The 27,869-nt window shown below is 50.7% G+C and overlaps 2 protein-coding genes across 3 annotated transcripts; both read right to left on the reverse strand.

Annotated features, from left to right (window-relative positions):
• Positions 1–317: 317 nt before the first annotated feature.
• PFDN5 (prefoldin subunit 5) lies at positions 318–3,790 on the reverse strand. The gene is made up of 6 exons (XM_004006305.5): positions 3,707–3,790; positions 3,398–3,500; positions 3,064–3,095; positions 1,886–1,960; positions 1,692–1,797; positions 318–518 (listed from the first exon to the last, which is right to left on the reverse strand). The coding sequence occupies exons 1-6, from the start codon at positions 3,776–3,778 to the stop codon at positions 442–444; spliced, it is 465 nt and encodes a 154-aa protein (XP_004006354.1). The 5' UTR covers positions 3,779–3,790; the 3' UTR covers positions 318–441.
• A 1,478-nt stretch (positions 3,791–5,268) lies between these two features.
• Positions 5,269–26,959, reverse strand: ESPL1 (extra spindle pole bodies like 1, separase). 2 transcript variants are annotated; one of them, XM_027967256.3, is made up of 31 exons: positions 26,918–26,959; positions 26,397–26,489; positions 25,175–26,218; positions 24,790–24,894; positions 24,510–24,630; positions 22,077–22,213; positions 20,979–21,172; positions 20,459–20,698; positions 20,093–20,237; positions 19,640–19,778; positions 19,300–19,439; positions 17,921–18,055; positions 16,623–16,742; positions 15,953–16,124; positions 15,456–15,584; positions 15,169–15,325; positions 14,444–14,553; positions 12,410–13,407; positions 11,666–11,993; positions 11,314–11,469; positions 10,735–10,948; positions 10,443–10,633; positions 9,735–9,862; positions 9,489–9,611; positions 7,387–7,542; positions 7,106–7,276; positions 6,877–6,981; positions 6,592–6,707; positions 6,242–6,325; positions 5,920–6,084; positions 5,269–5,634 (listed from the first exon to the last, which is right to left on the reverse strand). In XM_027967256.3, exons 2-31 carry the CDS (start codon positions 26,475–26,477, stop codon positions 5,433–5,435), a joined length of 6,306 nt encoding a protein of 2,101 aa, XP_027823057.2. In that variant the 5' UTR covers positions 26,478–26,489; positions 26,918–26,959; the 3' UTR covers positions 5,269–5,432. The 2 variants fall into 2 exon arrangements, with proteins under 2 accessions (XP_027823057.2, XP_042102602.1); XM_042246668.2 differs by having other exon boundaries at positions 26,721–26,959.
• Between the last annotated feature and the right edge of the window lie 910 nt (positions 26,960–27,869).

The following is a 27,869-nucleotide window of genomic DNA, read 5'->3' on the forward strand; positions in this document are numbered from 1 at the left end:
CTAATTACTCTACAATATTGTATTGGTTTTGCCATACATCAACATGAATCTGCCACGGGTGTACACGTGTTCCCCATCCTGAATCCCCCTCCCCATACCATCCCTCTGGGTCATCGAAGTGCACCAGCCCTGGGCATCCTGTATCACCAGCATTGAATTTTGACTCTAGTTCCTCACAGATTCCCAAGTGAAACCCCCAAGATGAGCACTGCATCACTCCTGCTTATCAGGTTCTGGGCAGGGGCACACCCTCTTAACACCGCCCTCCCACCTCCTCACTAGTCCCTTGCCTAATGCAAGAAAAGACCACCACTCTGCCCAGTTGGCTCATTTATTAGCATTAAACACAGACCCTCTTCTTTCCCCAATCCGGGAAACCACATCCACAAAGTCCCAGGCCCCGGAAGCAGGCACCCTCTGCCCCATTTCTGAAACAAGCTCTCAGGCCTTAGCGGTAGCCTGAGCTGCTCCCAGGGTTGTGAGCTGCTGAATCTTCTGGCTCATCATCTCCATGACAGCTGTGGAATAAAAGAAGAGTCAGACCCTGGGCAGGAGCTAAAGGGGAGAGCTCAGAGTTAAGGAAAATTGACAGGTAGACTACTACAGTTATTTAACTTTCAACACAGAGATTCACTGTAGAGGGCAAACACAACACCAATTTAGAATCTAAATTGTCAATAATATGAGATGTGAAAGTCACTCAGTCATGTCTGACTCTTGGAGACCCCATGGACAGAGCGGCTCCTCTGTCCATGGGGATTCTCTAGGCAAGAATATTGGAGTGGGTTGCCATTTCCTTCCTCAAAGGCTCTTCCCAACCCAGGTCTCCCGTATTGCAGGTGGATTCTTTACTGTCTGAACCACCAGGGAAGCTCATATGAGAATAATATGAGAACCACTGGGATATAAAAACGAACAAAATACAGTTTCAAATGAGTCACATATACCCAGAAATTAATAATGTGGAAAAGATGTTTGCTTTTGGAACAGTGGTTCTTAATCCTAACTGTATATCACACAGGGAGCTTTAAAAAAAAACAAACAAACACTCTTCTCTGGAATCTCACCCTACTGATTCACAGTTGATCCTTGAACAATACCTGTTTGAACGGTGTGGGTCCACTTACATGTTTTCTCACCCCAGTACTAAATACTATAGTACGACATGATCTACAATTGGTTGAATCTGCAAACTTGAAACCGAGGCTCCAGAGGGGCAGACTATAAATTATATGCAGATTTTCTTCCACTTCACCAAGGTTTGGCACCCCTAACTCCCACGTTGTTCAAGGGTCAACTGTAGTTGGTTTGGAGTCGCCCAGGTTTTCTTTTTAAACTATCTGGGTGATTCTAATATGCAGCCAGGGCTACAACTGCTAGTAGTTGGCTAGTTAAGGCTGTATTTCTTTGCTATGTATTCATTTACATGCACCTGCTCCCTCATTCCATCCCCATTAAATAGGAACTCAAACACAAAAACACATGATTTCCTTTCTCTAAATTTCTCAAGCACCAAAGGTAGTGGGTATGTTAGACACAGAATCTAAGGGGTAATGCATCAAGATACCAAACAGAAAACCACAGTTTTAATCCAGCAAAGGGGATACTCCCTCCCATGGTTCACACTGCAATCCATGTTTGTTATTATGGAGGCAGAAAGGGTCTGAAGAGGTGTCCAAGGCCAAGCTTACCCTGTTTCATGGCGTGCTTCTCCTGCAGAGCTGGCTGGATTTTTTCCATTTGCTTGGTGAGGAAGTCTATCTTCCTCTTGAAGAAGTCCTTGGCATCCTCAGCTGTCTGCAAGGTCAGAGTGAATGAGAGGTGACCCATTCTGCACGCTAGCCCTCCCCCTCAGAGATGCATTCTTACGTTCCCTTCTACTCACCTTCTCTACATAGTAGCCAGTTCCCACATCAATAAGCACATGTTCCACATCATGTAGCTTCCCCGGGACATACATCTGAGAAGCAAGGATTAAGGGAAAACTAGCCCAGTATGAGTCATGATTCCCTGTCAGCTAGTTCAGCTTGACCTACCAACACCCTCCTTTTCTAAAAAAGGAGGCAGGAATTCCCTGGAGGTCCAGTCGCTAGGAGTCACTACTTTTACTGCTGGGGCTTGGGTTCAATCCCTGGCAGGGGAACTAAGATCCCACGAGTCATGGAGTCAAAAAAATAAAATAAAATAAAATAAAAGGAATAAGCTATAAGGCACATGTGAAGGCCTACAAACTCCACATGAGGAGAGACAGGGAAGCTGGTTCCTTATGGAGAAAAATCACATGTGCTGATCTTGTTCTGATCCCATCTGCCATCCTGCAAGCAGTTCTTACTATTCTTACCATTATTCCTTCCAGAAAGACTAGATATTAGAGCAATTAGAATGATAGATAGATCATTAGAATGACAAAAGAGGATAATTCTTTCCTGCTGCTGTTGAGTAATAGAGGGAAAAGCCAGCCTCACTTTCTCTTTAACACTCCAAGACATGAATTAGCTAATTCCTGATGGATTTAACGTTGATTATTTAAGTAATCCCTACTATGCCGATATTCCTGTGTTTCCTTTTCAGCCTGTCCATTCTCAGGTAGTTTATGGGTGCCCTACTGCCATAACTTACTCAAATGCAACATGCAACAGGTAAGACATAATCCAGGTTTCTTAGTAACAAGTTAGGAATAAGAGCCATAATTAAACTGAAATTGAGGATTAATAAACAGAACCAACCCCTTTGTTTCCAAATCCTCTATTCTTCTATTGCTTATGTTTTCTAAGTTACAGTAAAAATGTAAACCACCAGTTCTACCTCCCTACTAGGTTATATCCTCAGAGAGCAAAGGGAAATAATCACACCTCAATTCTAAACGCATACACCTGGGTGCTCACCAAGCATTAATTAGTTGCTGGCCTTAGGTTAGACAGCAGAGCTAAGCTTGTGTTAACAGCAGTCTCAGAACCATCTAGGCACTCTGGAATAATCAAAATCTCCCGCTCTTTTTTGAAGGTTGTTAGGTGTGAGGGAGAAAACGAGAGGGCAGGGAAAAGGCTCCTGCGGAAAGGATACAGAACTCGTCAGTGGGACAAGTAATTCTTTACCTGTGAAAGCAATGAAGACAAACATGTGGGGAAGGTTGGCAGCTCCAACTTTTAAAGGGAGTTTCGAAGCGGCACGGCGCCCGAAAACTATACGAAAAGGACGAAAATAGAGGCAACAGGAGCAGAAAAATGTCCTGGACATTTCAACTCTAGATAAGCAACATGCAAAGGGCTCCTGCAGCGGTATACAATACGTGATGGACTGCTCTCTCGTCTCAGGTAAGAAAACTGGATTAGGAGGCGGGAAGAGAGAAGCCGGCTCGCCACATCTCCCAGGTTCCCTTCGCACGCCTACCCCGTACCCTCGTTGTTTTTCTTCAGCACGTTCAGACAGTCCTTGGCTTCCACATACTTGGTCTGAACCACCTTGAGCTGGGCAATGGACGTGGACAAGAACTCCACCTCCTACAGAGAACAGGAATGAGGGTCAGGGTGGGGGCTCGCGGGAGAAGCGGGCACTGCCAGAGAAGGGGCGGGTCCTGGGACGGGGTGGGGGTTTCGCCTGGGAAGGGAATTCTCCCCAAGAGGGGAAGAGTGGGGGGCAAGGAAGTACGCGCTGGGGGGGAAGGGAAGTGAGGCGGGAAAGGGGTGCTTTTGGAGCCTATCCCCACCTGGTCCAGTTGGTTCTTCAGCATTTCTAGCTGCGGCAGATTCAGCTCGGTGATGTTAACCGACTGCGCCATGTTGGGAAGGAGGGCTTATGAAGCGGAAACCCTCCGGGAGAGCAACGCTCTAGCCGTCCTCTGCGTATCTCGATGGCTACGCCTGGAGGCCTCGCAGTGCTAGACGTCTCTATGGTCCTTCAACCCAGAAGAGAAGGAAGCTCGCGGCGGGGCGGAGGGTACGGAATCTTCGGCGTGACTTCCGATGGAATAGAAAGGGCTGCGGCGTTTTCTTTTCGCAAAATATCCCAAGCCTCGCATAATCAAGTTCTAACGAACAGGATTCTTATGCTCAAGAAACTTAATCTTACTCAGGCCTTGGGACTTCCCTGGTGGTCCAGTGGTTACGAATCCGCCTGCCAATGCAAGGGAAAGGGGTTCCATCCCTGGTGCGGGAAGATCCTACATGCCAAGGATCAACAAAGCCCCTTGTGCAGCAACTGCTGAGCACAGCTCCTGCAAGGGGCAGCTACTGAAGCCTGGGCGCCTAGAGCCTGTGCTCGGCAACAAGAGAAGCCACCGAAGTAAGTCCACACACCCACTATGAAGTGTAGCCCCTACTCCCTGCCACTAGAGGAAACCCGCCCAACACCATAACCACAGCGGTGGTATAAACCTGGTGACAACAGGCAAGGAAGAAGCTTGGGAAGTTCTAGGAGCAACGGACAGGAGGGACAGTAGCATTATGAAAGGGATGCTTCGCGCAGATGAAGCCAGAGTCTGGCGGTTGAGAGAACAGGAAGGAGGCACGTTATCACCCACAGTACAGCAGTAGCTTTATTAATCAACACAGTGTTTTACCATGTGCTAGAAGTGAAGGATCCATGAGTGTAAGATACATAGTTCTGAGCTTAACAATCTAGTTGGGGAGAGGAAAATCATACATAAGTCGCAAAACTTCCCAATGTGTATGTGTGTGTGAGTTGTTCAGTCGCGTCCAACTCTTTGCGATCCCGTGGACTGTAGCCAGCTAGGCTCCTCCAGGCAAGAATACTGGGGTGGGTTGCCATTTCCTTCTCTGGGGGAATCTTCCAGACCCAGGGATTGAATCCAGGTCTCCTGCATTGCAGGCAGATTCTTTACCATCTGAGCTACAAAAACTCTCCAGAACCTGCTGCTAAAGTGCATGGCACTGACAAGCGTATTAGCTGAATGTGGGGGAAGGACAGTATCCACTTAGGAGGGGGCAGGGCAACTGAGGCAGTAAAGCTAATGTCATTCTGAGGATACCAGAGGCAGGAAGTCAAGATAGATATGAGTGTACCTGGCCAAGACATTCTCAATGGATCTATCTCTACCTTTCCTCAGGGCTTTGTCCCCACTTAGATCATTTTGATGCCCTGCTCTCCTTTAGCTTTGTCTGCTGAGGCCAAGCCAGGTCCTGTGGTTCGCCTTTCTTCCCAATGCTCTCAGACTTGGACTGTTGCAAGTTATTCTTATCTATAGAACCATATAGTGGGAAGTGGGCATCTTATCTTCAAATGTTCTCAGAGAAACTACACAAAACAGGATTTTAAGTAACGTATCTTTATTATATTAAAATTAAATCAAAACGAAATCTTTCATGTAAAACACTGGGGAAAATCACTTAAAATATTTATCTTCAGGGCCAAACCTAAGTTTGGAGGTAGAATAGTCATATAGCTTCTATCGGCAACAGGAGAGCTCCAAGGAGTCACTGCAGGGAGACAGGCAAGCCATAGGCTACAGGTGCAGCCCCAATAAGGTACTTGAGTCGCGGAGCCTGGCGGGCCTGGCTGACATAGTACAGAAGGGGGGCTCCTGAACCTGCTCTAAGCCATCCCTGCAACAGAGCCTCTGTGTAGCGGTCAATGTCACGGTCAGTCACGTCCCAGAGGTTACCTAGAAACAGGGGGCTGGGAAAAGAGAGGGAAGAAATACAAAGTAAGGGCTCAAAAACGGAACCTAGGGCAGGCATGATTTGTGGTGGTGAATGAGTTGAGAGGGATTAAACCAATGAGAAAGCCCCTTGGCCCATAGTTCCAGGAGGAGGATAGATGATGACAAAGGGGTAAAAGCCCAAGTATGCCAGGGAACTAGGATGGGAGGAAAATGGGGCACAAAAGAGCAAGGATTTAGAGTTCAGACCTGGGAAAGCACTTGGGGTCAGGACCTTGAATAGATTGCCCCTCGAGACTCACCAGCCAGCCATGATATACTTGAGCACAATGCCAGCCCCCTCCAGGTTTCCATGCACAGCCAGGGCTGCGCTGCTGCAGCCGAACAGCAGGGTCACTGCCCGGCAGCTCAGCCGCAGGACAGCCTGCCCATCCAGGAAGCGGGCACCGGCGCCATGCCCTGCATAGCTGAGGCAGAAGGAGGTGAGATGAAACTGACCTCACAGGGCCAGGCCTCCAGAGTTGTCCAGAGTCAGTCAGGGGCTCCAAAGCCCCAGAGCAGACCGTGATGATACCCACCCTCTGGGACTGTCCCTTTCCCCACCTCCCTGCCCTGAGCACTCACATGTACAAGTCACGCTCCGTCAGGGCCGTTTGCACCTGTTCCGGGCTTGGCACCTCCCCAACCACCCCTTTCCAGCCAGCTTCACTGCAGGGAAAAGGCAGTGAAAAGGGACTTAGCTGGAGGTGCAGTGGTTAAGACTGCACTCCCAGTGCAGGGGGCGGGGGATCAATCCCTTGTCGGGGAGCTAAGATCCCACACGCTGTGTGGTGCAGATGGGTCATGTGGCAAAAAGGGCAGAAGGAACACTGGGAAGGAGGTGGGCTGCAACATTTGATTCCAGAGAAAAGGACATTTACTCCTGTGTTGCGTCTACCGTTCCCCACCACCCTTCTTACTCTTCTCCCCCTGACCTGCTAAAATGGGCTCGGAATTGCTCCTCTGTGCTTGACAGGTTATTGTGAGGGTTCAGGACGTAGAAGGTACTTCGAGGATCCACTCCTTGGCTCAGCACTGATGAGGCCCCGGACTGATGGAGATCCCAGTGATCAGCATCCCAGTTTGGTCAGAGCACCCAAGCTTCAAACAACCCAAGTCCCTTTCCATTCTTAAGACCACCTTCCTCTCTTGCGATGTCTCTCTGCCTTTTCTTGTCCAATTACCCATCACTCCCACCTTCCATTCCCGGAACCCCACACCTCTTTGATGACGGAGTAGCTGAGTAGGAATCGGAAGGAGGGCAGCCGAGTGACAGGCAGGGCCCGGAGGCTGGGCATGCTCTCCCACGGCAGCTTCTGTAGGTCCTGGGCAAAAAGCACTCAGACATTACTGTCCTGAGGCAGGGGTATGCAGGAGGCAGGAGGAGCATGGTTGAGAGGAAGTGCCCACTGCCCACAGATGCTACCCATGTGGCCCCTGGCTCTTTACCTTGTCCAGCACTAACACGAGATGCCTACTGCTTGTTGCCATCTGACCTTGGAGACGCCCTACTGCCTCACCCAGGAGCTCTTGGGCTCGGGCTGGCCGGGCTGGGCACAGCCCATAAGCCAGGGCCTGCACGTCCTGCGGGGTGAGGGTACTGGCACCGCTGAGCATGATCTGCAGGGGACCAGTGGTCAGTGAGTACAAGAGCTCCCCTTTCCACCCGCAGTGGCAGGTGGGAAAGAGGCAAGGCGTACTTCATCCTCTTCCCTGATTTCTCAACTCACTCTCAGCAGAGTGGGGTCGGGATATTTCCAGCCACATTGCTGTAGTGACTCTTGTAGACGGGAGGCCTCCTGGACAAGGCCAGGGTCCTCACTGGATGGCAGCAACAGCCCCCGCCAGCAGCCCAGCACGTACTTCTCTAGGGAAGTGGTGAGAACCTGGATGCACAACAGAACCGTCAGTGAGGGAAGAAGCCAAGTTTCTCTCCCCACCCTCTTGGAGACAAGGAAATGCATCTTCCAATGAGTGGGTGTGTCTTATTTATCTTACAACCAACATAAAAGGCAAGAGAGAAACATTTTTCATTTGCTCAGACTCTAAGAGAGTATTGATAAGGTAAGATTTGTAATAAATCACTACATTTGGATAAATACAAACAGGTGGGCAAAAGCTAAGTCAGGAAATGAAATGAAAATTATGGCTGGGAGTCTGATGTGCTGCTGTGCTTAGTTGCTCAGAGGTGTCCAACTCCTTGAGACCTCCTGGACTGCAGCCCGCCAGGCTCCTCTGTCCATGGGGATTCTCTAGGCAAGAATACTGGAGTGGGTTGCCATGCACTCCCCTGGGGAATCTTCCCAAACCAGGGATTGAATCCAGGTCTCCTGCATTGCAGGCGGATTCTTTACCGTCTTAGCGACCACCAGGGAAGCCCAAGAATACTGGAGTGGGTAGCCTATTCCTTCTCCAGGGGGTCTTCCTGACCTAGGACTCGAACTGGGGTCTCCTGCATTGCAGGCAGATTCTTTACCAGTTGAGCTACCTGGGAAGCCCTGGGAGGCTGATATTTGGCCTTAAATTCTTATTTTGTACTCATCTTTAAACATTTCATTGCCAAAACCCCTTCAAGTCTTCGGCTCTTGTTTATTTGGTTTTGTTTTATTGGTTTTTTTTGTTTGTTTGTTTTTGCTGCACCACATATATGTGGAATCTTAGTTCCCAGACCAGGGATTGAACTGGTACCCCTAGCAGGGGAAGTATGGAACTTTAACTGCTGGACCGCCAGGGAAGTCCCCTTGTGCTCGTGGTTCCCAAGTAATAATTTTTATTTAGGCCTACACTTCCAGAAACAACAGTTAGAACTGGACAAGGAACAATGAACTGGTTCAAAATTGGGAAAGGAGTACGACAAGGCTGTATACTGTCACTCTGCTTATTTAACTTATATGCAGAGTACATCATGTGAAATGCCAGGCTGGATGAATCACAAGCAGGGATTAAGACTGATGGGAGAAATATGAACAACGTGAGAAATGCAGATGATACCACTCTAATGGCAGAAATGGAAGAGGAACTAAAGAATCTCTTGATGAGGGTGAAAGAAGAAAGTAAAAAAGCTGGCCTCAAACTCAACATGAAAAAAATTAAGATTATGGCAAACAGAAGGGGAAAAAGTGGAACCAGTGACAGATTCTCTTCTTGGGCTCCAAAATCACTGTAGACGGTGACTGCAGCTATGAAATTAAAAGAGGCTTGCTCCTTGGAAGGAAAGCTATGACAAATCTAGACTGGGTATTAAAAAGCAGAGATATCACTTTGCCAACAAAGGTCCATACAGTCAACGCTAAGCTTTTTCCAGTAGTCATATATGGATGTGAGAGTTGGACCATAAAGAAGGCTGAGTGAGAAGAACTGATGCTTTCGAATTGTGGTTCTGGAGAAGACTCTTGAGAGTCCTTTGGACTGCAAGGAGATCAAACCAGTCAATCCTAAAGGAAATCAACCCTGAATATTCATTGGAAGGACTGATACTGAAGTTGAAGCTCCAATACTTTGACCACCTGATGTGAAAAGCCAATTCATTGGAAAAGACCCTGATGCTGGAAAAGACTGAAGACAAAAGGAGAAGCAGGTGGCACGGGATGAGATGGTTAGATAGCATCACTGACTCAATGAACATGAATCTGAGCAAACTCCAGGGGACAGTAGAGGACAGAACAGCCTGGCATGCCATAGTCCATGGGGTCGCAAAGAGTCTGACACAACTGAAAAACAGCAACACCTCCAGAAAGGACTTGAGGTAGTTCAGTACAGACCTAGGATGGACCCCTGAGAGAGGAGATATTCTAGGGCAGGCCCAACCCCATCCCACACTGGGAACACACACCTCCATCCTGCGATCCAGCTCTAGCCGGCCCGTCCACCATTCTCGCTTGTCAGTACAGCTGCTGTTCTCTTTCTGCTCCTTCTGGATGGCGTCAAACTCTTTCAAGGCCGAACTCACAGAAAGCTTTGGAGATGGGGTTGTCTAAGTTCTGCTTGTCCATGTGACCACCATCTCTCCATCCCCCAGCCACAGGTAGACCAGAAGCCTGCCCCAGCCCAACTCTGCTCCCTGACCCCGGAAACCTACCTTGCTCTGGGAAGTGGGGATCTGTACAGTGACCGGGGGTTTGTCTTTCTCCAGCCGAGTCAGCAGGAGGGTGTTGCCCACAGTTCCAGGCTGGAGGGTGGCCAGGGCCAAAACACACACGGTCACCCCTGGCACACAGGACATGTCCTGAGTTATTTCAGCTGTTACATGGAATTCCTTTCACTGTCTTCTGCACTCAGTCCCTGTCCGTCACTTAAGACAACTCCTAGAAGTCTTTCCTGATCACTGGAGTTCAAAGTGCTCTCCCTTGCTCTAACAAGTCCCTGTAGATAGACCATGTTCTGTGTTTCTTTGTGTCCCTACAGAAACTAACAAAATTGCCTCCTCTGACCTGCTCCCTTCCCCACTTCCCACTCACAGTGAGGCACTCAAATCATCAGTGAACATGTTTCATGTTAGCATAGGAAAACTCCAGACACCTGACTTAGCTCTAAAGAAAGAAAGACATTGAACTTGTGGGTAACTCAAACTTGAGATTAAAAAAAAAATAAGATTTCCAGATTTAAGGTTATGTCTATTTGGTGAGAGTAACAAAATGACTAATCAGTGGCAAAGCATGACACGCCCTTCTACTATAAGGATCATAAATCTGTGTGTGAACTAATGCCTGAAGATCCTTCACCCAACTCTTTCCTAAGAAGAAGATGCATCAAAGAACAGCATAGCCAACGATGCCTGCCACCATACCACTGGGAATCAGAGCAAGACGCTCCCGGAAGCTGTCCTTCTCAGGCTGGGGGAAGTGGCCAGATCCCAGAGGCCTGAAGGAAAAGAGGCGCTGGATTCGTGCCAGAGGGATGTCTCCAGGCTTCTCCTGGAGGTGCAGCCCCTGCAACTGGTCTGCTATGTCCAGCGGCCCTCGGCGCTTCTGGGCCTTGCTGTAGGCGACACGAGTGGAGGTGAGGTCTCCCTCCTTCAAAGTCTGGAGCCTCCCCTCTAGTCTGTCCCAGCACAAGCCTGAGGGATGGGGGGCACTCACTTGAGCTGCCTGTGGAGGTGGGTGAGCAGCTGGTGGCGACAGGTGATGGAGACAGACTCGGTGATAAGGCAGGCGGTGGCATAGGGATCCCGGTGGCCCAGGCACAGGGCCAGGAGGCGGCAGAGGTGGGCATAGAGCCCACTAGGAGGGCAGTGACTGATGCCACGGAAGGCACCACTCAGTGAGTCACAGATGGAATCCAGGGTAGACAGATCTAAAGGAAAGACAAGACATAGATGAATCCCTGACTTCCTGAGAAAATCTTTCCAAGAACCAGTGCCTATCTCCCCTCCCACGTGGAAAACAGCAGCTACCATTTCTGAAGGGCAGTATGCCAAGCGCCGTGCTGTGCAATTTACATGCAGCCACTCTCTCCACCCTGCCCCAATTCCATTTGACAGTTAAATAAATTGAAGCTCAGAGAGGCGGAGTGACTAGCATTCAGCTAGTAGAGACTGCTGGGATTCAGACCCATGTTCAAGGCTACTGGATCCAGACGGGGATCCAAACCCAGAACCAAGGACAGAATGGAAAGGTACTGGGATCAGGTGATCAGATCTCGGTGGTCAACATACTTACCAATGGCTATGGGGGCCGAAGGGAGTCTGCGCCGGGGACCCAGATCCATGTCTCTCTCCTTGTCTGGGCCGGGCAGCTCCTCTTTGCTGGCATCCCGTCTCAACACCTCACATTCTCCTACGGCTGTATCAGGCGCTGGAGCTGGTGTCTTCCCACCTAGGCAGATGACACAACTTTTCTATAGCGTTCCCTCTTCCTGCCATCCCCTTGCTCTCCCTTCTAGGGTCCAGTCCCAGAGCCAGCAAAAGAACTTTCTTTCTGTTCCATCTTTGGCCCCAGTTATTTCTTGTGTTTTGACCCCAGGGCAACCTCGAAAAAAATGGACTTCTGCCTTCCACCCTTGCCCTCACACCTGAGGCTAAGTCTTCCCCATCAGAACCCCTGAGGATCTCAAAGCTCATTTCCATCTGGTTGTCAGTCAGTTCCTCCTCAGGGATGGTCCTCATCATCTCAGGGCCCAGCTCCTCACAACGTCCTGATGCCACCTTCTTGACCCTCCGGCTTCTGCCACTGAGGCCGGGGGCACTGCCTGACGTGGCCACTGAGTTGGTCTTCACACTCGGGCCCTTTCTGGCCCGGCCCCGGCCCCGGGAGGCACTGCCCTGTCTCTTGGATCCCTCTGCAAGCTGTGCTTCAACTGAGACAGGGTCTTCCAAGTCACTGTCGTCACTGAAGTTCACCTAGAATGGTGGGAAAAGGAAAAGGGCCAGGAGGTGGCGCTGTGGAGGCGCCATCACCGAGGCCCTTGAGAAAGATTTAGGAATTAACCTCCTGCATAATCGGCCATACTCAATCAGGGGCAGTAACTCCAGTGTGGAAGGAGGGAGAGGGAGAAGGAGCAGAAGATCCAGAGGAAGGATGAAAAGGGAAAGGAACAGACTAGAACCGAGAAAAGTCCCTTCTGTCTGAAACAAATGAGGTCTTGAACTAGGTCTCGTTATGGAAGATATAAGGGGTCCTGTGATAGGTAACAGGAGAGCTACAGTTCCCACCCGGCCCTGGGAAGCTATTCCATAGAAACACCTGCCCTGCAGAACTCTTCTCCAGGACCATCCTCACCCAACACCAGTACCACCTAGCTATAGTCCCACCTCACCTTGAGGCGTGTCTGGACCCTCCGTTGTACCCTGGGGGCCTTGGGAACCTCAGGCTTGGTCTTTGTAAGGAAGACTTCCTCAAATACGGTGAAGGGTACCCCAGGGCCAGCCTGCCTGACCCGGCCTGGGGGCTTAGGTGTACAGGGTGGTCCTCCACCTTCCAGACCTTTCAGAGAGGTATGTGAGAGGGGCAGGGTAGCAGAGCCCACTTGCTGGCATCCTCGTCTGGACTGTCCTGACTGTTTTTGGTTCCGAGGCTTAGAGGGTTCTGAGCCTGTGGGGTTATTTATTGATGGCGGCTGCCAGCCCCAGGAGCTTGCAAAAAGTTGGGCAGTGCAGCAGCTGAGGCTGGTCAGCTTTGCAAGGGCCTGGACCAAGAGCAGGTTGGCTCGCCAGGGCTCCAGGTGGGGTATCCGCGCCACCACAAACGTTAACCCTGACTCCAAGACCTTTCCCAGGCTCTTGTTTGATGGCTGGCTCAGCCCCTCCAGGGCCAGCTGTGTATATGCCTGAGCCAAGATCTCATCAAAGAGGCCTGGGACAGGGGAGGGGGGTGCTGTGTGATTCAGGGAAGCCTGCAGCGCTTGGGCAAGGCGACTACCGGCTGCAGGGCAACCCTTCAGCACCACCTGCAGCAGATCCAGCCCTTGGGCCTCATGGCCCATGGCCAGTCTCAGCCCCGCTGTGACCAATGCCCAGCGCAGACAGACCACCGAGAGGACAGGGCTGGCACAGAGCGAGCAGTCACAGGTGGGCAAGTGGGTCAGGAAGCTGGGGCTGGGCTGGGGCTTGGTTTTCAGGATCGGGGAGGAATTAGCAGAGGGTGCTACAGGGCCAGGTTCCTTGGCCACGGTGGCCACCAGCTCCAGGGCAGGGCCTTTTAGAATGAGCTCTTCCTCCGGGAGATCTGGAAGATGGGGCACCCGAGCCCGCTGCTTCCCCTTCTGCAGGTGGACCTTCTTCACAGAGTCCGGGTGCTGCGCTAGTCCGAGGAACTCTGAGCAGAGAGTGGGACAAGCATTACGGAACTAGGAGGAATGACACCAGTGTGTCTACCCAGCGGCTGATGCCCTCATCTGCATTATTTTAATACTTACTAATGGCTTATATATATATTCCTGTACTAGCACATTAGATATTGGCATAGCTTACTGTTTTTTAAAATATTTACTTATTTGTTCATCTGTGCCAAGTCTCAGTCGTGGGGGGATCTTCTTAGTTGTGGCATGTAAACTCTTAGCTGTGGCAGGCAGGCTCTAGTTCCCCCGACCAGGGATGGAATCTGGGCCCCTTGCATTGGGAGAGTGGAGTCTTAGCCACTGGACCACCAGCGAAGTCCCATAGCTTACTGGTTTTTGATGAAATCCTAACAGTGTCTTCCCTTCTAACAGTGGATCAGCACAACCCACAGAGCCCCCATTTCTGCAGCTCAGAAGGCTGCACGGTGCAGGTTGGCAGGCCAGCACCCAGAAGCCCAAGTCTTAATCCTGGCTCCTGCCCCTGACTAGCCCCATGATCCTGGCCCAAAACACTGAATTTCTCAACTTTTCTGAATTTATGAATGGAAAAACCTGACATTCCCATTTGACTTCCCAGGGTTTTGTATGGGTCCAGTGAAAGACTACAGGTAAAAGTAGTTGATAAGAAAAAAAAGCACCATAAGTACAATATTTTATCATTAGCCCTAATCCTTTCTGAGGATGCTACACTTGTGCTGCCCAATATAGTAACCACACACGTGGCGGCTATTGAACACGTGAAGTGTGGTGAGTACCCAAGGCACTGAATACTCAATTTTATTTAAATTAAAATATATTAGTGCTGCAAACTAAGAAGCAGGTAGGGTTAGTCCTGGACAGGCCATCTGAAGGAGTGAGGACACCAATGGTCTGACTGAAGTGAAGGGAGCTATGTCCTGGGACCAGAAGTCAGTCATGATTTAGAAGGGAACCAAACCTTGACATGTAAAGCTGTGTTACGGTGCATGCGTCACCCTGACCACCACCCACGGGCGTGGGGGCCTGGCTGCTCACCTGTGCAAGACTCGAGCAAGAACAGAACCTGATGCAGGTCCGACTGACAGAGGTCCATGTCATTGCGTGCCAGCTCCAGCTCCCCCTTCAGCACCAGGAAGAGGGCACACCTGGTTGGGAGAGGGGATGACAGACCCATCAGTGGAATTCCTTGTTTCCCCAGAGGGTCTCTTTCTGCCCTTTCCCGGGCAGAGCCATCATAGTCTTTTCCAGCCTCCAGAAAGCCTTTACTTCCTAAAGCTGACTTTAGGCACTCCCTGGGGAAACCCTCTGTGCTCATCTCTCAAACCAGCCCATCCTGGTGCCTAAGGACAGGATTTCCCAAATCAAATTCCTCACTGAAAAGATCCTCTTCCAGGCAAAGAGATTTAGGGAATCACTGTGTACTGAACCTCCCTTCTGGAGATTTATAATGTGTATTAGCATACTGGAGGATATGATAAGTCCCATAGGAAACCTCATGGACAGAGGAGCCTGGGGGCTACAGTCCACGGGGTCGCAAAAGAGCCGGACACGACTTAGCAACTCAATGACAATCACAATAGGAAAAAAAAAACATCTAATCTTGATTAGCTCAGCATTTCCCACTTTTTGCCATGGAATGCATTCTACCATCAACCCCTCCAAACATAACATGTTAATCTGTGGACCAGTTTGGGAACCCACGGTCAAGGTCGTAGGCACTGAGGTTTGGGAATCACCAGGCTCTTGGGCCCTGTACTCACTGGCGTGGTATCTGCAGCTTTGTTGTAAGTTTCAGGGCCTCCAAGCAAAAGGCTTTCGCTTCGCTCACATTACCAAGGCGGCCCAGGCGGGAGACCAGCTTCTCCGAGCAGCTCAGCACCTCAGAAAGAACCTGCCATTTTTGTACCAGATTTTCACCTGCAGCAAAGGAGATGAGATCATCATCACATGGAACCAGGATCCATAGCCTGAATCCTCTGGAGACAAAACCGCCAGCCCTACCAACCAGTCTGCTCATTCCCACACTGGCTCTCCTCCTTGGGCTTACCATAGTCCAGAAATGGCGTCTCCACAGCTGTTTTCTGAATTGAGAGCACATCGCTGCCCATGAGCAGGAGGATGATACTTCGGAGAAGCTTATGGGAGTCGATGAGTGCTATCTCAGGTGTCTGCCAGCCTGGGCAAGTGTGGGGAGAAGGTGGGAGGGACAAGAAGGGAGATGATGTGGCCAGAGCTTCCACCATCTTCAAATACTAAGACAGCAAATGCAGAGCAGGCTGTCACTCTCTCCGTCCGTGCTTAAGGCAGACAGAGATAATCAGTCACAGAACTCCTTCCCCCTAAGACCAGTCTCAGAATCCTTGTCAGTTCAGGGGAGTCATTGAGCAATCGATTAGAGTCAGCAAGTGAACTGAAACTCATGTGCTATCCCAAGCCTACTCTGGGCAGCTTCTAGGCTGGCTCGTCCATGCAGCTGGACAGCAGAGGGGACAGCGGACAGACCACACACACCCAGCAAGAAGGCCCACTGCCCGCTTCTTTCACCTTGGGCACACAGTTGCTCCCACAGCGGGGCCAGCAGGCTGTCTGGCGAGAGGCTCAGGTAGGCCGCCACCAGCTGCAGGGCCTGGACGCGCAGCAAGTACCAGGCCTTGGATGCCCTCTGGAGGGCAGGGTCCTGAAGCACAGACAGCAGCAGAGCAGCACCCTCAGCCACCTGGGGATAGAGGGTAGGGGTGCAGAGGAGAGCAGTGAGTGGGATCGGATCAGCAGTTCAGAACTTGGGATACCCCTAGAGATCACGTGGCCCAAGCCCCTGCTTTTCAGATGTTAAAAGCTGGACCGAAAACTAGAGTCACAAAGGGTACAAGATACCCAGTCACACAGCTTGTGTGTGAGAAATTCCAGCCTTTTAGATCCCTCAACTGGATCCCAGCTGAGGGTGTCAGCGTCATCCCAATTTCTAGTCACCGGACAGACTTTGCCCCTTATCCCTGAGAGAGCTAGAAAAGGATAAAAATGGTAGAACGGCTCCTAGAGAAGCACTGGTGAATGATCCTCGGGAGAAGGTGAGGTGAGGAGATGGCTCTGCTTCTCAGGGTCAGGAACATTCTCCCCAGCTCCAGAGAAACCTCAGGAGCCAGACAGATATCTGGAGAATCCTAAAATCCTTCCAAACCCAAGGACCTTCGGAGATCAAGAAAGTGAGAAGCACCTTCTGGCGAGCGCAGCAGAGTCGACTTCGCAGGAGGTCACAGGTCAGGGAGAGGAGCAGATATGTGTCTGTGGTGTGATCCAGAAGCTTCAGACGCGACTCTGCTTCTTCCAGGTGCACCTGGGGACACAATCAGGGTTTCTGTGAGCGTGCTGGTGACCAGGCAGCCAGACTGTTCCAATTAAAGTGGATTAAAGTATTCACAAGCAAAATGTTGAACACATCCAGTTAAATATTAAATTATCTCAAATGTTTTAATCCATGGACAGAGAAGCCTGGTGAGCTACACTCTATGGGGTTGCAAAGAGTTGGACACGACTAAGCAACTAACACAAACATACGTAGGAATTATTCTCTAACTAAAGTGCTCATTTAGTAGCTTTCAGTTAACCACTAAGCTAGAGAGATAAAGCTGGATAAGCAGTAAGCAGGCCCTTCCATCCAACAGCTTGCAGTGCAGTGAGGCGGGGGCAGGGGGGTAGGGGCAGGGCATACCTATCTTATCATGATACAATGCCATCAGTGGTGTGGGGACACAGGAAAAGTGGCTGATTTTGCCCGTGAGGAAGAGGACATTTAAAATGCTTTACGAAGGAGGAGACCATTTAGCTAGGCCTTGAAAACAAAGTACGTGTTTGCTGAACAAAAAAAAAAGAAAAAAATGGGAGAAAAGCTACTATACCCCAGTTAAAAAAAAAATGGGGGTGAGGGTGTATTTAGGGTGGAAGGATTAACATAGGCAAAGGCAGCAAGGCCCATACAAGGAATATAGTGGTACAGATGGGGTTCATGGCAGGGAGCGGCCAGAAAAAGTGAACCAGTGTACAGAAAGCGGGCAATTCAGAATAAAGGATCTGGACCATATCCCTCAGGTAATGGAAAAGTCCACGAAACTCTTTAAGTAGGAAAGAGTTAATAAGATCAGATCTGTGCCTGAAAGCATCATGCTGGAACATGGAGTGGAGAAGGAAGGAACTGGAGGCCAGGAGACTGGTTAGGACACATTGTAACAGCCCTTAGTAAGCAAGCCAGGGCACCAGAAACCACTGGGAAATACAGGATTAGTAAAGGGCCTTCTGCCGTTCTGTCTCACTGGGCTATGTAAGAGAGTGAACAATTGGGAGATGGAGAGAGATGCCTCCTCTTCCCACAGCCGCCTCCCAACCACCCTGTACGATCCTTCAGCCAAATGCGGTGCAGAAGGCAGAGAAGCTGCCCCTTTAGTGTCCCATCTTCTCAGAGAAGAGAAGCCAGTCCCTGAAGCCAGGTCCGCAAGCTGGGGTGACTGGCACTTGTACCTGGGCGTAGCTGGGACAGCCGAGGGTCAGGAGGAGCTGGGTGACTTGGCAGGAAGAGCTGGCTACCTTCGCATGGTCCTTCAGTCTCTGTGAGACGATCTGGACGAGCAGGAGGACCTCCAGAGCCTGCAGGGGCTGGTAGGCCGGGAGCAACGCGTTTACCCAGCTTGTACTCAAGCCTTCATTTCCACCCCCTCCTCTCCAGCCCTGTGGTCTAATCTGAGGGGCTGGCTGGAATGCGGCCACCCAGATAGAGTAACCATTGGCCATCCCTAAGGAGCCAGAGAGGAGGGCAGCCAGGGGTGTGTGCAAGCCATCCTGCCCCCTCCCTTTCTATTCTAAAGCCTGCATGCCAGCCATCATCAATAGCCAGGATTTACTGAGCACTTACTATGTGCCAGCCACAGTACCAGCTCACTTTATCTTCATAACAATTCTAATCCTAATTTTACAGATGAGGAAACTGAAACTTAGGTAGGATTAAGCTGCTTGTCTAAGCCCACATAACAGGTATTCGATAGAGGTAACATTCAAATCTAGGGCTCAGGCAGCCTCCCCAGGCTCCTCCTGCTAGGGAAGTGGCCTAACACCCATAGTACAAAGATCCTTTTCGTTTTTTCATAGGTTCTTAATGTGGGGTCCAGAGAAGAACTTCAGGAAGTCCTTGACACCTCCCAGCACTGCATGTAAAAATGTAAAATTGTGTCTACAGGTGTTTGTGTATTTTTTCCTGAGTATACACATCTCAAATTTTCTGATAATTAGGACTTCCCAGATGGTCCAGTGGCCAAGATTCTGTGCTCCCAACGCAGGGAGCCCGTGTTCGATCCCTGGCCAGGGAACTATATCCACATGCCACAACTAAGAGTTCACATGCTGCAGCTAAAGACTTGGGCAGCCAAATAAAAAAATAAAAATAAATATTTAAAAAATTATCTGATAATTACTAATAATTATGGCTATCATTTGAGTATTTCATTTACACACACCATCTTCCATGCATTATCTTATTGAATGCTAACAAGGCAGAGTTAATATTATTGTTACCCTCATTTTATCTTATTTTTACTTTATTTTTTTGGCTACACCGTGTTACATGTAGGATGTTAATTCCATGACCATAGATCCAACCCACATTCCCCTGCAATGGAAGAGTGGAATCAGCCACTGGACCACCAGGGAAGTCCTGTTACTCTCCTTTTAGAAATAAGGAAATGAGGGCTTGAAAGGCTAGGCAACTTGCCTAAGGCCTTGGGGTTAGACTTGGGGAAGCTGGTGACAGAGTGTACACTGGGTGACATGACTTCCCAGCTGGGACACAGGCCAAAGAAGGTGAAGGAGCTGAGTCTCTGGTCTGTGTCAACACGCTGTCCCGTTACCTTTGCCAGCAGCTGATAGAGGGCCGCTAGGATCTGCAGGGAGGCTGCTGTTTGCTGGAGACACCGTATACCGGGCACCTGCCCCTTAGTAAGCACCTCCTTCCACAGGGCCAGGGCTTGGTCCAGGCATTTGGATTGTGCTGTAAATCAGAAGAAAGGGACTAGTCATTCTCTCAGTGTGGGCCGTCTGGGGAAATGTGGTCATCTTTCCCATAATAGCCTCTGCCTTGTGCCCACCTCCCACTCTCGGGGAGCCTCTCCCACAGCTAGGGGACCCATCCTGTTCTTAGGAGGCCATCGAGGAGGCCGCATCCGACCTTGCTAAGTTCACAGCCCTCACCAGCATCCGCAGCCAGGTTGAAGGCAATGTTACTGTATAGGAAGCGATCTTCCTGGAGTTTATCTTCATAATTCAGGTCATTGGCTTCAAACTCCTCCAGGTTACAAGGGGCCTGGGCTCTCCGATCCCGCTCGATACCCTGAATGGGGCGATCAGGGTGAAAAGCAGGGCTGGTACTAGCTTACTGGGCTTCCCAGGTGGCTCAGTGGTAAAGAATCCACCTGTGATTCAGGAGAGGGGGGTTAATCCCTGGGTTGGGAAGATCCCCCAGAGAAGGAATTGGCAATTCCCAGTATTCTTGCCCAGGAAATCTCATGGACAGAGGAGCCTGGTGTGCTACAGTCCATAGGGTCACTAAGAGTCAGACATGACTGAACAACAGCTAGCTTGCTGGGGTCCAGGGAAAATAATCCCTGAGCCCAGTCCTGCTCAGCCCAGAGCAACCGTGCTCACCTCCTGCATTTTGGCCTCCATGGTGCATATGTAGAGCCACAGCAGGGCCTGGGCTTTATCATCCAAAAGCCGATCCTTGTCCTGGGCCTCAGGCTTCACAGATTCCAGAAGCTGCAGAGCTTCCCGGATGGCATCGAGGGCAGTGCTGTCAGGAGAAGATGCACTTAAGCCCGGCTTAACCATGAGATCTGGCCGCAGTGTCCCGGGAAGGGCCTTCTGCCGCAAGCTGGCTTCACCTTTCAAGAGTCCCCATGACCACAAACTACAGGGGGCGCTCAGGGACGTGGAGAGGGAAACAGACTCGGAAAAGGGTAAGAGGACCCCGGGCCAGAAGCAGGAGTGGCCTCCCCTGCCCTTCCTCCTCACCAGTCAGTCTGCTGGGCAAAGTTGTGATAGCAGAGCACCTGAGCCAGTTCCACCAGGTGGGTGGCTCGGGCCCAGGCCCCGGCTGCTGTCTCCTCGGGGCTCAGCTCCAGCAGGTCACAGATGACATTGAACCGTTCCTGCCCTGTGTTGGCCCGCACTGCCTTGTAGGCCTGCAACTCCTCCCTGAGCAAGCGGGCCAGGGTCTCCGGGTCCCAGCCACTCAGGCTATCTCGCAGCGTCCTGAGAGAGGGCAGGCTCAGCACTCGGGAGACTTGGCCCCACGCCAAGGAGTCCCCGTCTTGGTTTGCTGAGCTCAGTTTCCAGGGGTGAAAGCAAGAACACCGCCTGTCACTGCTGTCCCCCCAGAACCCAGCCCCGTGCCTGCTCATACTCGGCAATCAGTCAATCACAGTGAATGGAGGGAACAGTGCCTTTCTCAGCCACGAGAATGAACATGACCTTGAGTGCCAAAAGCAGTCGTGGCCAGGAAGCTGGGTCATCCCCTTCCCCACCAACTCACTTCAGCTGTAGCTCCTTGTCTCCAGCTCTGGCAGCATCCATCTTGACCCGAACCCAGAAGGTGACTGGCTCAGTCATGTGTTCGGGGCCACAGGGCTGCAGGGCCTCCAGCCACAAAGTCACCATCTTGCAGCCCTGGGCCTGTTTACCCAGTTTCTTTAAACTCTCTATGTGTAGCCGGAAGCACCTGTGCAACTGACCAGAGGAAGAAAACAGACCAAACTGAAGAGGCATGCAAGGAGTACGTACCACGGAAGAGTATGTGCGTGTGTGCCCACGGTCCTCCTTGAGGCTTCAACTACACCCACAGATCCATCACCCACACCCCTGAAAACCTGCTCCTCCTCCTGACCCTCCCCCTCCTCTCAGCAAATCGCCACCTTCTCCTGACTTGGAAAGGCGAGACCATCCTGGCCTCTTCCTTCCCCCCCTCACACAGCCAGTCACTCTCCAGTTAGTCCTTGACTTCCTGCACCCACCCACTTCTGTCCATCCCCCAGGAAGCTGCCTCAGTTCAGATGCTTGCCCTTTTCTGCCTGATCTGCTGGAGCCACCTGGGTGCCCACTGTTGTCCCTGCCCTCCAGTCATTCACTACAGCGATGCTGAGAAACCCAAGATGCCACATCAGTCCTTGAGAGGCTCATCAGATGAAACCCAAGGCCCTCTATGACCCGTCTCGCCTGTTAATCCAGCCAGCCCATCATTTCTTGGGTATATTCTTGCTTTATGATAGTGGTTCTCACTCTGGTTGGGCAAAGGAACTCCTTAAGGAACTTAAAAAATTCAGATGCCTTGGCCCCAGTGCCAGAGAGTCTGAGGCAATTAGCTTCGGACAGGCTTCAGAATTTTTTTTTTCAGTTCACCCAATTCTAACATCTAGCCAGGATGAAAAGCACTGGCTGGGGATCAGGCTAAATATAAAAAGTGAGTCAATCAAAAAAGTAAATAACAGTACAGGTGAGGTCTGGGAAACACTGCCCCAGGTACCAGTGCCAACATGCAGCTCCTGACTCTCTACTCCAAGGTCCTGGCCAGGCCCTTGCATGCCACTCAAGTCCCCTCCTCCCTCTCAACATCACCTCCCTCGTACCCGCGTACCTTCTCAGGTGGCACCTCAGGATAGGTGCCTGGCTTCACTGAGCCCAGGTGCTGACAGAGGGGCTCGGAGATGGCACAGGCTTCGGCATAGAGCTTGTGACTGTAGAAGCTGTAGGCCAGGTTACTGGTGTACGAGACTGCAGGGGAAAGAGGACAGAGGACCACAGGAATAGCTCCATGCCCTCTGCCATTGGAGGGGCAGTAGAGAGATGCTCAACCTGTGTGGTCAGCTCGGCAGCCCCCAGATTAGGCAGCAATGCCCACTGCTAGGGAGTGAGAACGGGGCCGTTCTCCCCTTCTGGGTTTCAAGTCTGCCTGAGCCCTCCATTCCGGAAGGCAACCTCACATCACCCAGCCCCTCTGTGCCTCTTTTTTAAAGAAATCTTTATTTGACTGTGTCAGGTCCAGGTTGCCAGCTGCAGGATCTCATTGCATCACGTGGGATCTTTAGTTGCAGTGCACAGACTCTCCAGTTGTGGTGTGAGGGCTCACTGGTTTCTGCGGTGCACAGCTCTAGTTGCTCTGGGATCCTAGTTCTCTGACCAGGGATGGAACCCAGATCACCAGCACTGCGAGGCCAATTCTTTAACGCTGGACAACCGGGAAGTCCCACCTCTGCCCTTGTTTTACGAGCCAAGTCCTCATTCCCATACAGGGCCCATCCCTTCTCACACACTGATCTGTCTTCACCTTGCTCCAAAGGTCAGCATTTGGGGGGAAACACTCTGGCCTGTCCCTCACTTCCCTCTTCTTCCCTCAGTCCACTGAAGCCTCACTAGCCTCCCTGCTAGTCCTTGAATTCACACCACCTCTGTCCTGCCAGAGGGCCCTGGCACTGGCTGCTTCCACTGCCAGGGATGTACTTTCCCAGATGCCTATTTGGCCAACTCCCTCCCACACTCCAGGTTGTTCTCATGTCACCCTCTTCATGAGGCCAACCCTGACCACCTATTTAAACGGTGACTTGCCCCCTCATCTATCCTGAGCTCCTAATTCCCTTTCTTCTCCTGTTCCACTTTTCCTTTCTCTCCATATTTCTGATCATTTTCTAACAAGTTGTACTTCAGTTATCCTACTGGTTATGATCTTTCTCCCCCAACCAGAATGTGGCTCCATGACAGCAGAGCTCTTTATTTTGTTTACTGACATACCTAAGAACTCGAAACAGTGCTTAGCAGCACACAGTAGGTACTCAATAAATATTCACTGAATCAAAGAATACACTCTTCCTAAATTCTAGTTTAGGCAGCTTCCTGGCTATCGACATAGATGGCTAGAAGAAAATAAAGTAGGTCTTCAATATTCTGTGGGAAGAATTTTCATACTGTTAATTTTTGTGACTCCTTATATTTTTTCACTTCTGTGGCTAGATTTAACCTGAAAATATGAATATGAAAAATGTCCAAAACCTTCTAGTGACTGAACTCTTTAGGTTTATATAATTTAAACTAAAGGGCCATGCTTTTTGTAAATTAAGGGGGAAATTTATTATGAAATACAAAAAACAGGCAAAACTAACCAATGCTGTTAGGATAGTGGTTACCGTTGGGGTGCGTGGACCAGAAGGAGGAACAGAGGGGTCTTCAGGGGGGTTAAGTCATATTCTTTGAGTTGACCTAGATGCTGATTACAAAGTATGCTTCCTTTGCAGAAGTTCATCAGACTGTTTGCTTATGACTTTAGTATTTTTCCCTATGTTTATTTCAATTAAAAAGGGTGGGGAGAAAAAAAAAAGATGGGGAAGTATATATGCCTGTTGGCTAATATATACAATTACATAGTATATGCACATATAGTAGATATACATAGTGTATCTCTAGCAGGATGCATAAGACATTGACCGTATTAGCTGCATCTGCAAAGTGGGAGTGGGTTACTAGGATTATGAGGAGGCAAAGGGACTTTTCACTGCCTGCCCTTTTGTGCAATTTGAATTTTGAATGATGTGAATGTTTTGCCTGGTTTTAAAAAATTTAAGTTATGACCATTCTACATGGGCTTCCCTAGAGGCTCAGTGGGTAAAAAATCTGCCTGCATTGCAGGAAACCTGGGTTCAATCCCCATGTCGGGAAGATCCCCTGGAGAAGGAAATGGCAACCCACTACAGTACTCTTGCCTGGAGAATTCCATGGACAGAGGAACGGGACAGGCTGCAGTCCATGGAATTGTAGAGTCAGACACGACTATGCAACTAACTTTCACTTTCACATATTCATGAAACACATGCCAAGTCAGATTTCAAAGTCAATGAGAAAAAAAATTAATATCTGCTCTGGTAAATTAGTCTCATCACTTCTCTACTGATATTAAATACAGAGTAATGGATACTTATAAACATCTTTTCACTGCCTCCAAAAACCACAGGGAATCCCAAAGAGGTCAGAACTATTCAGCAAGTGCTACTTGCCTGCATCTGACGCCCATGGTACTAACCAGTCATCCCCAGGTAGTCAGTCAGCTCTTGGCCAGGTAGGCCCTGTAAGGCCTCCAGCATCCAGATACCAGTAGATCTGCAACTGTCCGCTAGCTGGGCCAGGTCAGCCAAATTAGCTTCCTGAAGGAACAAGAGAGGTGAGAGGAGACAGGAGACATACGAGGTCCAAGGTGATGTCCACCCAACTCCATGCCCAAAGCAACTTCAAAGCTCTACCAAGGACAGTCAAGCAACCCCAGATCCTTGGACCTGTCCAGGTTTTTTGATTCCAGAGGGTACCTGACAGCTTTGGGCAAAGTCATAAACCACCGCAGTGTAGAGGTGAAGTCCCTGAAAGTGTATCTGAACCAAAGCCTGCAGCTGCTTGGAGGAGTCCCCACAGACCTGAGGAAGGAAGGGAAAGGTTGGTTTGAGGGGCAGGGAGCTCCAAGCTGAAGCCTGGCCCAGAGCCCTGGAGAACCGACAGAGCCTGGGGAGTAGGAAGGAGGACATCAGAATGGACCCCTGCCAGCATATACTAGGCTGCTTGCTGGCTGGCCAGGCATGGTCCAAAGAGCAGCTTACCAAGGCAGAACCCAGGGTCTCCAGATCTTACCAGAGACCCTAGCCCGATAGAGAGGCCACAGAACCACATTCCCACCCGACCTCTGGGTCCTGAACTCACACCATCCTGCAGCTTCTGGATGAGGGAACAGTAGCTGCCAAGAAAAGCAAAGAGGCTCAGAATGGCATCAAGTCCATAGCACCTCTTGGTGCCTCGCTCCAGGACTGAGAGGAAGAACTGGCAGCTGTCACACAATGCTCGCAGTGGGGGTGATGGTGCCTCCAAGCTGTTCTTCAGGATAGCTGATGCCTTGATCAGAAGCTTGGCCACTGCCTGGGGTCCTCCTTCCCCAGCCAGCAACTGTTCAACTGCCAGCTGGCATAGCTGGAGGCTGGGGGCCAGACTGGTGTTCCTTAGGTAATCATGGGCCTTCTCCACTGTACTTGTGGCCCTGGTGTGGTGGTGGTTCCAGCAGAGGCGACGACAGTGTTCCAGGGTGAGCTCCAAGAGACAGAGGGCCCTCTGGGGGGAAAGAGGACCAGGAGAGGCTCCTTCACCCACCAAAGCTGTGATCACATGCCTGGAGAGCAGGTCATCTAGGAAATCAGCATCTGCTTCATTTAGACCATGCCCACTGGCTTCAAACAGCTGATGGGCAGCTACCACTCGACAGGCTGTTGGAGAAGCAAAGTGGGGAATCTCACAAGGGATACTTTCATCCTCCAAGAGTACTAGAAAGCTCAAGGCCTTTAACCGAGCTGAGAATGCAGCTCGCCGCTCCATCAAGCCTTCTGCCCCCTTCCAAAGCAGAGAAAAGCTGCCACGAGCCACAGCCTCATAGTCCTGAGGAGCAGCTTGGCGAGGACATTGCACCAAGCAGGCATGGAGGGGCTGAGCAAGTCGGAGAGTGGCTTCTGGGTCTCCCTGTGCAGCAACGTTCCGTAGAAAGATGAAAAGAATTCGTTCCAGGTAGAGGGGTGGGCGCTGTGGTGTAGACATCAAGTAGCCATCGCAAGCCAGCTCCGCCAGCTCCAGAAGGCTTCCCAGGTGCCTAGGGCAAGCCAGCTTGACAGTCAGCTGCTGGTTGCAAGCCCTCAGAATGGCATCACAAGTTTGTCTCCTCTCGGAATCAGACCGGCAGCTGGGAAGCTTGGTCAGGAACTCCTAGGAGGAGAGGAAGATGTGAACGAGGCTAACAAAGAAGAAAGAGATATGGAAAGGAAACAGAAACAGGACTGCCCAAGAGAGGATCTCCTACTCATCTGTCTCTTCAAATAAGTTACAAAACAAAACAGCTCAGCTTGGTAAGCCAGGTGTGTCCACAGTCGAACAGCGCGCACACCTTCAAGTCAGGCAGCAGCTCTTCAGCCTCCTTTGGACTGCTTAGCAGGGTCCCAAAGTTGACTCCTCTGAAGCTCCTCATGGTGCCGGAGGGCTAGGGGAAAGGAGACGGATTAGGAAAGGCAGAGATCTGTAAAGGAGTTAAATGAAGGGCGGGAGAAGGGCTTGAAGGTGCGGAAGATGGAGGGCAAAGAAAGACATCAGAAATCCTGTCGGGAAAAAAGCCCAGCCAGGAAACCGGGTTCCCATTATAAACCGACGCTTCTGCTATGCCTTCCTCCCAGCCTATCCCCGGCCTCACTACCCATCCTACCAACCAACGCACCACAACAGAGGCCTCCATCGAGCTCTCCAGCGCCCACCAGGATGCTCCGAGGACTCCCGACTTTTTTAGTGGAGCCGCCCAGCCTATCCCTCAAGTCAGCGCTGGGGCTCCATTCACCTCGGCGCATACACCGTTCACGAGTACCTCCAAGCCTTACCGTCCTAGAAATCATTCTTCTTTCCAGGGCCAGGACTTACCCACCACACTGAGTACTCCTCAAGGATCCAAAATGTAACCTTCCTTTTCCGCGCCAGCCCCTCCTTTCAAATATCCCCAGCGACCAATCAGCGAGAGTTGCGTAACGCCGGCGGGTCGCGAGGCTTTCTGGGAGTTGTAGTTTACCTGCCTCGCTGCGCCATCACGTGATGCCTGCGGACCGGATCCCGCTGCTCTGGACGTTACGACCTCTTGGGGGCGCGGATTTTCCCACCTTTTCCAGTTGGGGCTGACCTCCTCAGTTTCCTGCGGCTTATCTGCAGTCGTGAAGGCCAGCCTTGTCACCTCCCCTTTATCGTCAGAGCTCGGAAAGAGTTTAAATTTCCAGAAGAGGAGAAGTAAACTAGACAACAAGAAGAACTTACTTGGAAACTCTCGATTTGGGTTACTAGCAAAAAAAGGGCGTAGCCTTTCAAGGCATTCTTTATTATTTTTTTTTAAATAATTTTGTTTATTTTTGGGTGCGCTGGGTCTTCGTTGCTGTGTGAGGGCTTTCTCTAGTTTCAGAGAGTGGGGGCTGCTATTCATTGCCGTGCATGGGCTTCTCTGGAGTGCACAGGCTCTAGGCACGCTTGCTTCAGTTGTTGCAGCTTGCAGGCTCTACAGCACGGGCTCAGCGGTTGTGGTGCACACCTTAGTTGGTGCACAGCTTAGTTGCTCCACATCATGTGGAGTCTTCCTGGACCAGGGACTGAACCCCTGGCCCCTGCATTGGTAGGCGGATTCCTATCCACCGTGCCACCAGGGAAGTCCTCAAGGAATTCTTTAAAACTGTAGTTTTCTGAGGGCCACTGACGCAAGTACTGTAGCGAGTTCCAGCTCCCTCTGCCTTCCAGCCTTGCTCCCTCCATCAGCGGGATTGTTTGAGAAAGACAGAATTTTCTTGATGGGGGTGGAGGGTAGATGGGTAGGGGTAGGGGGTGTGAGTGAAGA

The sequence above is a fragment of the Ovis aries genome, chromosome 3, assembly GCF_016772045.2.
Source record: "Ovis aries strain OAR_USU_Benz2616 breed Rambouillet chromosome 3, ARS-UI_Ramb_v3.0, whole genome shotgun sequence".
Lineage (NCBI taxonomy): Eukaryota > Metazoa > Chordata > Mammalia > Artiodactyla > Bovidae > Ovis > Ovis aries.